This window comes from Canis lupus, chromosome 3 (assembly GCF_048164855.1).
Source record: "Canis lupus baileyi chromosome 3, mCanLup2.hap1, whole genome shotgun sequence".
Classification (NCBI taxonomy): domain Eukaryota; kingdom Metazoa; phylum Chordata; class Mammalia; order Carnivora; family Canidae; genus Canis; species Canis lupus.
In genome coordinates, this window is record NC_132840.1 from 25078124 (window position 1) to 25086455 (window position 8332).

General features: G+C 58.5%; 1 protein-coding gene and 1 long non-coding RNA gene across 2 annotated transcripts; one reads left to right on the plus strand and one right to left on the minus strand.

Moving 5' to 3' along the window:
* Position 1: 1 nt before the first annotated feature.
* SPATA2L (spermatogenesis associated 2 like) lies at positions 2-4448 on the minus strand. The gene is made up of 3 exons (XM_072819653.1): positions 4291-4448; positions 3763-4066; positions 2-2063 (listed from the first exon to the last, which is right to left on the minus strand). The coding sequence occupies exons 2-3, from the start codon at positions 4063-4065 to the stop codon at positions 1119-1121; spliced, it is 1248 nt and encodes a 415-aa protein (XP_072675754.1). The 5' UTR covers position 4066; positions 4291-4448; the 3' UTR covers positions 2-1118.
* Positions 4449-4745: 297 nt separating this feature from the next.
* LOC140630088 (uncharacterized) lies at positions 4746-5662 on the plus strand. Its single transcript, XR_012027880.1, has 2 exons — positions 4746-5163; positions 5256-5662. It is a non-coding gene; the product is annotated as an uncharacterized lncRNA (long non-coding RNA).
* Positions 5663-8332: the final 2670 nt, after the last annotated feature.

Sequence of the window (8332 nt, forward strand, 5' to 3'; positions counted from 1 at the left end):
GCAGGGTCTGCGTCCTTTAATGAACTTTAACGTCCTGATTTATGTGATATGATGGTGGTTCTCTGAGTCCTGGGGAGAACAGGAAGTGGACTAAATGGTCTAGGGCAGTGTGCCCAGTGAAGAGGGGCCAGCATAGAACATAGGCACCTGTCCCCTGTGGTCCAGGGGGTGAACAGTTCCAGGACCCCTTCCCCCCCAGAGAAAGGGGCTCCACCTGCCTTGGTCTTGAGAGTCTGCCTTAGGTGGCTGCCTACGAGCCTGGCTACTTCTTTACTACTGGATCTGGGGGAGTCCTCTGGTGAAAAGCACGGCCTCCCACCCTGCCTTCCAGAGCCTATGCAGCAGAAAGCCAGCTCCAGGGTGGCTCCTGGGGTGCTGACTGCTCAGAAGCCTGACACTCTACCCGGAAGGGGAGTGACACAGCCCGTCCACTAAGCTGCCCACCTCCTACTTCCTGCTGCCTATTCTCTGGACTTCTTGGGAGCTTCCTCACTCTGCTTTGAGATCAGATCATGTCTTCTCTGTTTGTGGGCCAAACTTTCCGGTTCAGCTGTGAGCAGGGCATATGGGCTGGTTCCAAGCCAGACCTTGGCCTGTTCAGCCCTGGCTTAGGACACCCATAGGCAAGGGGCTAGGCCAGCCATGTACCTGGCAGGGCCTCCAGACTGGTCACACTGGTGCTCAGTGACCCAGAGTCACATGGAGGCCCCCAGGGACACCCCTATGAGGAGAATCTCCCCTGGACACTTGGAGGGAGGCAACACGTTCTGAAGCACAGCTGTAGGGATCGGGTCAAGAGTTCCAGGCTGAGTGCTGGGCCCCTAGAGTGGGATGGGAGGAGTGAAAAAAGAAGAGAGGGCTCTTCGTAGTACAGGCCTCGTGGGGAGACTCCTCCATCGAGCATGTCTGGATATGGGCCTGGATGCTAGGTGCAGGGGGTAGGGAGTTGGCCATCCCAAGGCAGGAGCTTTCTGTGGGAGGCTGGACCCCACTGAGCTGTGCCCAGGAGTCCCCAAGGGGCAGGGTGGCCAGAGGCTTAGGCCCGAGGAGTGATGAGGTCCAGAGAAGCACCACAGAAACTGTCTCTGGAAGGCCTTTGACTCAGGGCCTGGCTGGGCCTAAGGTTGGGCCCCGGTCCCGTCATAGAGCAAGGAGTCCACCTGTGCACGCTGTAGCCAAAGGCGCCGTTGTGTATCACTGAGCAGTGCACGAAGCGCGTGGCCTGGACGGCAGGTGGGCAGGCTGCCACAATGAGCAGCGTGCAGCTGGCGACAGGTGTCACAGCAGAGGGCAGGCAGGGCACCCGGAGCTAGGCAGCTGTGTGCCTGGTAGCCTAGGGCCTGGGGGCTGGGCCGCCCAGGGCTTCCTGGGGCTTTGGTAACAGCTGCAGCTCCAGGCTGACTTAGCAGCTCTCGTCGCAAGGAGAGGAAGGAGAAGGCGGAAGGCTCCCGCTCCAGCTCCAGCTCCTCCTCCATGGCCCCATAGGGTGGGCTGCTGGCCTGCGGCAGCACCTCAGCCTCCCCCAGAGGCTCCCAGGCCCCGCCCCTGGCACCCCACAGTTTGGCGCTCTGTTCCCAGAGCAGAGGTTGGCAGGCCAGCTCCGGGGGTGGTGAATCGGGGCCTGGGGAGGGCCCGCCGTACAGGCTGGCCTCCTCTGAGCCCTCATCCTCCTGCAGGTCCCGGTATAGGTCCAGCTGGGTCTGGTAGACCGTGGGGGAGCCCCGAGGGGGCAGAGGCGGTGGCTCTTCTTCCCGGGCCAGCCGCTGCTGCAGCCAGGCCACACAGGAGGCCACATCTGCGCTGGCCCGCCGTGCCTGCAGCAGCTCCTCAGCTGGCAGCACGCTGGTGCCCAGCTGTGCGAGCACCTCGCCCAGGATCTCACACTCCAGCCGAAGGGCAAAGCAGCCCAGAGCCACTTGAACCAGTTGGCAGGCAGGTGGTAGGGCAGCCATCATCAGGCGGTGGTTGTCCCTGGGCACATAACCCATCTTCTGGAAGCTCTGTATGAGGAGGTCCTCTGAGAGGGCACCCTTCAGCACGTGCACATAGCCTCCTGAAAAGGTCTGCAGAGGAGGGTCCTGGTCAGCAGCCCAGCTCCCGCAGACCTGACCCACACTCAGGCTCTGTCCTGGCGGTGGCCACGCCCCAGAACCAGGCTGTTCCAGGCTATGCTCACACTTCCTTCAGAAGGGCTTCTCAACAACCACGCTCAGAACCACCCCCCACCCCACCAGAGACCCATTTTTGTAGCTGGGGCAGGCCCAGTGAATAAATCGGAACAAAATAAAGAGCTCCTACGGTAAGAAATTTCACTTTCCCCACAGTGTCCTCCATCTCCTGTCACCCCTGGGGCTTGGCTGAGATTTGGTCAAACAAATAAGGGTGCTTATCTGCTTCAATCAGGTAGCTTCCCCAACAACGTTCTGAACTCCACCTTCCCACTTCCTGTTCTGGAGAGCTTTCCCCCGTTGGGACAGAGGGTTAGCCGTTCATTTTTTCCAACTGTGTAGCATTCCATCACGTAGATGAAACATCCCATGTTTTTTTGGAGGCTCTAATGTGCATCTGGTTTGAGAGCCCAGGGATGCCAGAGGGGAAAGTGCTTTCTAGGCTGCAGTTGTGAGGAACTAGGAGGGTTTCAGGATGATGATCCTGTGTCTCCCCCCAGTTCTAAAATTCCGTAACTCTGGGATCCTGCCAGCATTCGTCTGCTTATAGCTGATGACGATACCTCCCACAGACTGACCACTACTGTGTGCAAGCACTATACTCAGGGTTTTGCCTTCACCCTCACTACAGACCTTGGACTGGACTCTTCTTGTGTCTGTTTCACAGACAAGGACGAGGCTTCAGAGAGATTAAGTAACTTGCACAAAGTCACACAGCCAAGAGGAAGCAGAACCAGATCCCCACCAACACTGAAGCCCATCAGCCTGTCTGTTCTGTTCTTGGCTTCCCATGGGGCTGGCCCTTTACGGTGCTTTTCTTGCCCTGTTATCTGAATGAAAAGTCCTAGAACCTCTGACAAGCAGGTGTCCCCATGAGGCAGTAGGCTCCAGAGCACACCTCTTGAGACAGAGGAGCGGAGGAGAGGAGGGTGGGGGGAGAGGGAGAGAGGGAAGGAAGGAGAGAGGGAGAGGGGGAGGGAGGGAGAGAGAGAGAGAGAGAGAGAGAGAGAGAGACTGCTGCTGCCATGACAACCAGTGGAGGTGGACTCGCCCACGTGCCCAATGACATCAGCACCTTTCTACTCTTCCAAATTAGCTTTGAGGGCCAAATGCCTGCCCCCTCCTGCAGGCCAACAGCTCACCCACAGGGGAGACCCATCCAGACCCTGAGGGTCTGCAGAGTCTCCAGCCCTTACCGACTTCATAGGGGACACACCCACCTAACGCCCTTCTCTGTAAATGGGATTATGGAAGGATCGGTGACCATGGAACCTCTCATCCGCCCCATGCACCTGTCCTAGGAGTTCTGTGCCACAGGGGCTGTGAGGCCACTTTGAGGGAGGGCAGCGATTCAAGCTTTGAGGAGCAAGGGTCTCCTTGGGAGGCAGGCACCCAGGGTGGGTGGCCTCCACCCATACCATGTTTTCAGCTGCAGGAGTGCCCAGGGGGACCTTGGCCAAAAGCTGCCCCAAAGCACCCAGAACCCCCCCCCCCACGCGGGCACGCTGCGCCCCGCGAGACCCACCGGCTCCGGGGACACCCGCAATGCCCGGTTGCCCACGGCAGCCTCTACCCCCTCGGGCCCGCGCCCTACCTTGATGGTGGTGAACTCCTTCCTCCAGGGCAACAGGTACAGATGCACAGCGGCCAGCTCCAGCAGCTCGAAGGCGCGGGCCAGGCCGCGCAGCGCGGGGGCCAGGTCGGCGCGGCCCCACAGCCCGTCGGAGAGCAGCGCCAGCGCGTCGTCCTGCAGTGCCCCGTGCAGGTCGAAGTCCTCCACCAGGATCTGCCACAGCACCGCGCGCAGCGACGGGTCCCCGCACACGCCCGCGCGCCCACGCCGCAGCTCGCGCTCCAGGCACAGACGGTAGTCCTCGGACAGCGAGCTGCTGCCCATGCTGGCGGGCGGGGGTCCGGCGTCAGGGAGCAGGGCCCGGGGCCCGCCGGCTGCGCGCCCCCCGAGGCCCCCGCCCCGCATCCACATGGCCCCCAGCAGCCGGGAGGCCTCGCAGCGGAGCCCCCCTCCCGGGGCCCGCCCCGCCAGCTGGGTGCCCCTCGGGGACGGGGACCCCCGCCTCGCCCGCCGGGTCGTGCGCCGGGCCTCGCGGAGGGGCCGCTCTACCTGTCGTCCCCGGCGGAGCCCCGTCCTCCCCCTCTCGGCTCGGACCTCCCGGCGGCCGTGCTCTTCCGCCGCCCGCGGCTCCGCCCATCGGTCTGGGCCGTGACGCTCGGGGACGGGGCTTGTGCCGGGCTCCGCCCCTCCGCTCAGGGGGCGGGGGCGGGGGCCGGGCGGGGGCCGGGCGGGGGCCGGGCGGGGGCCGGGCGGGGGCCGGGCGGGGCCTCGGGCCGCCCGCGGGGCCTCCTCTGCCGCCGCCTCCCACGCCGGCCCGGCCGCCGCACCCGGGCAGCTCCTGGCGGGTCCTGGGCCCGGCCGCGGGCGGGCGCGCGGTGGGCGCTGGAGGAGCGGTGCGTGCCCGCAGCCCCTCCCTCCGAGCTGGGGCCTGGCCGCGCCGGCCACGGCGGAAGCGGGTACTGCTCGCGCGCACGGGAGGGGAACCCAGCAGCCTCAGGTGGGTGGAGCGGCCTCCGGGTCCTTCTGTGGGCTCAGCTTCCTGCTCCCTGACAACATCATCTGGGGGTCCCTGAGGCGGAAGGGGGGCGGGGGAAAACCCTTCCTAACTAGGCCAGCCTCGCTTCCAGGTGCCTGACCCGTGCGCTAAGCCCACCTGGGTGGAGGATGGATGGGAGAGATTTAGTCCTTGGGGGGTCCTGCTCAAGGCAAGGAAGGTCGTCTTCTGAGACCTTCCTCCCTGGGCAGGCTCTGTTCCTTGATTTCTGGACCCCTAACCTCTCCAGGCCGCTCTATGGATATCGGACCTGTCTGGGCAGTGCCCTGCAGGTGCGTCTTAAGATATTTCAGATGGGACGTTTAGAAAAATATTGTGACCAAGCTGGTGATCTTGACACATGTTGCTGGCCTGCACTCAACGTGGAGGTATTTCACTTACTGTGTCCTGAACCCTGCCCTAGGGCCTCACCAACCCTGAGGACACAGTTAACCTCTGGTCATCTTTTGCTTGTACGCAGAAGGGTTGAGCTTAACCTTCACCACTGAATTCGTGGTGGTCTTCAGATGCGAGGCGTCTGGAATTGATCATCTGAGGCCACAGCCCCCGCTCCCCCAAAGAAGAGAACTGTTAACTGGTGCAGCTGCATTCTTGGTGCAGATTCTGGCAGAGCGTGCAAAATCGTGTCCTCAACTCTATGTAGCTGATGTTCTGCACTCAGTACGTGTTTACCATCTGTCTCTGTTGCCGCATGAGACTCTGGGAGATTGCTCCCAACTGTTGCTTCTACTCTAGGGCGTGTATGTGGCTCTTCCCGGTGTGACATGTGAACCTGGGCAGGTCTTTGCACCTGCTTCCACCTGTAAAATGAAGGTGACATTGTTTGGCTTCCCAGGATAAGTCATTAAAATACCTCGTTGAGATGTTTGCTCTGGGAATCTAGCCATCCTATTGGGGGAGAGCTGGAAGCCACATGGAGAGACCTTGCACTAGACTAAATAATGTCCCCCCAAGTCCATGTCCCCCTAGATCCTGGGAATATGAGCTTATTTAGAAAAAGGTTTTTTGTAGATATAATCAAGTTGAAGTCATGCTGAATTAAGATGGGCCCTAAATCCAATACCTCTGGTGGTGTTATGAGTTTAGGGGAGAAGGTCTGTGGTGATGGAGGCAGAGATTGGGGGCCTGCCTACAGTTACCAGCAAGGATTGCAAGGGCCAGGAAGCTGGATGAGGGAAGCAAGGTTTCTGCTCTAGTACTTTGAGGGAGTATGGTCCCATCAGCATCTTGAATTCAGACTTCTGGGTTATAGAACTTTAATAAATTTCTCTGGTTTTATGTGACACAGTTTGTGGCATTGTGTTATGGCAGCCAGAGGAAACTAATGCAGGCCTCACATTCTGTCCTAGAATGTAGTTCTGAGTCCTGAGTCTTGACTGAGGTCCTAGGTGACAAGCATTACTGTAGACATGTGGACAAAAACTCTAGAGGATTCCAACTCCTGATGTGGGGTCACCCAACCTGGAAGCTGACCCAGCTGATGCTGGGATGCAGAGATAGGCTGTCCCCACTGAATCCTGCCCAAATGGAAGATTCACAAGCAAAGTAAATGACTGCTGTTGTGGTTAAGCCAGTGTGTGTGAGGGGGCGGTGGTCTGTTACACAGCAATCCATGTGGGACCATGTGCATTTACCTTCCCCTCCACCTTCCTGGGAATGGATGCCACACTGCCTGATCCCATCTGTGTACGTGTCCTCTTATGACCTTGGGCTACAACCAGGAACAGGCCCGCTAGGTCAGAGGGTCAGTTGGTATTTGCCTTGGCCCAGGACTGCACCTAGTTCTTGAATCTGCTGCCCAGTACACGGCACACTGTGTGCATAGTTTTCAGCTCCTGCACCCCACCTTGCTCGGCTTCACCCAGCTTTTGGGTTTTACCAGTCTAGTGCACGTGAAATTCTACCTTGTTATTGTGTTAATTTGCCTTTCTTGATTTGTAAGGTTTTGAACACTTGTTATGCTAATTATCTTTTTAAAACTTCTTCCTATGGAGGCACATAGGTGGTGCATTCAGTTGGGTGTCTGACTCTTGACTTTGGCTCAGGTCATGATCTCGAGTTGTGAGATCAAGTCTCTCAATGGGCTTCACACTCAGCATGGAGTCTGCTTGAGGATTCTCTTTCTTTCCCTTTGCTCCTCCCCCTCCCCCTGCTTGCCTGCTCTCTCTCCCTCTTGCTCTCAAATATTTAAACAAACAAACAAACAAAACCTTCCTCCTTGATAGACTGTTCGTAGCCTTTGCTATTTTTCTTTTTCGGACTGCTGCCTTTTTCTTGTTGATTTGCAGGATTCCCAGGGGGAAGAGTGAATTATTCATACATTTTATGGAGGAGTCATGGGTTCAGAGAGGCTAAAGGACTGTCCCAAAGTCACACAGTAAAAAGCAGCCTAAGCACAGCCTGACAGCAGCGTCTAAAAGAGGGTGCCAAGGAGACAGCTCATCCCCAAAGGTGCGGTCCCCAGTGCAAAGCCAACAGGTACCTCCAACTGTCAGGCTTAGCTGAAGACACTTTCATCCTCCATCTGCTCTATGAAGGGCCCTTTAAAATCCCACCCCTGAGACGTCAGTGCCAAGGCCTGATGCATGGATGTCACCCCCTCTTCCCAGAGTTCTGTGGTTGGCTGGGATTCTCATCCAAGCCTGGGGTAGTCAGAACTCTACACTTAACAGGAACATACCCAGAATGTCAGGGAGCGAAGGGCAGGGCAAGGGTAGGAGACAAAGGCCACACAAGTGTATGTATGGGTGCTGGCTTGTCTGTTCCTGGGGCACTGGTGGGCAGGGGGCCCCAGGCCACAAGAGCACCTGACACATGACAGCTGCCCCAGCCCACTGGGGTCTTGACGACAGGTGTCCATGGCCTCTTGAGTTGGTTTGCTGAGCTCAAACCCAGCTCTGCCATCATGAGGTGCAGCCTAGAGAAGTCACTTCCCCTGTCCATACCTCAGTTCCTCATGGAATTCCTGTGAGGACAGACCTCAGAGGACTTGGAATACTGCTTCATAAGAGCACCCAATAAACACCAACTGCGGGCTGTTTCCTCAGAGCCCTTCCCCAGGGAACCTGCACACCACTCCCCTAACTGGCCCCTGGCATGGCTGGGCCCAAACCACCTGCCTCAGTGGCAACTCAGGTTTGCCAGAGATCCCTCCTTCCCTGGCAGATGCTGCTGCAGCTGGGGCTGGGCTGCTGGCTTTCTCCTCTCTAGGGGAAACATGTATCATGACCCAGGGCACCCCCATGTGTTTCCCACCTAGAGAACAAAGATGCTCTCTGAGCCCTTTGGGTCAAGAGGCCCAGTCACAGGTCCTGCCCAAACTACTAGGCCCTGCAGAGCATGTATTATCTTCAAGGATGCAGCCCTAGGGGGGTCCCTCTCCTGTTCAGGGGGTGCCTGGGGAGATGGGTTTTGTCCGGGGGTAGACCTTAATGATCTCAGGGACAGTCTGGCTCTGGCTGGTCAGCAGGGGAAGTAGTTGTGCTACTTGTGCCTCCACGTAGCCAATGGAATGGTGAGCAAGAGAGCTATGCAGAA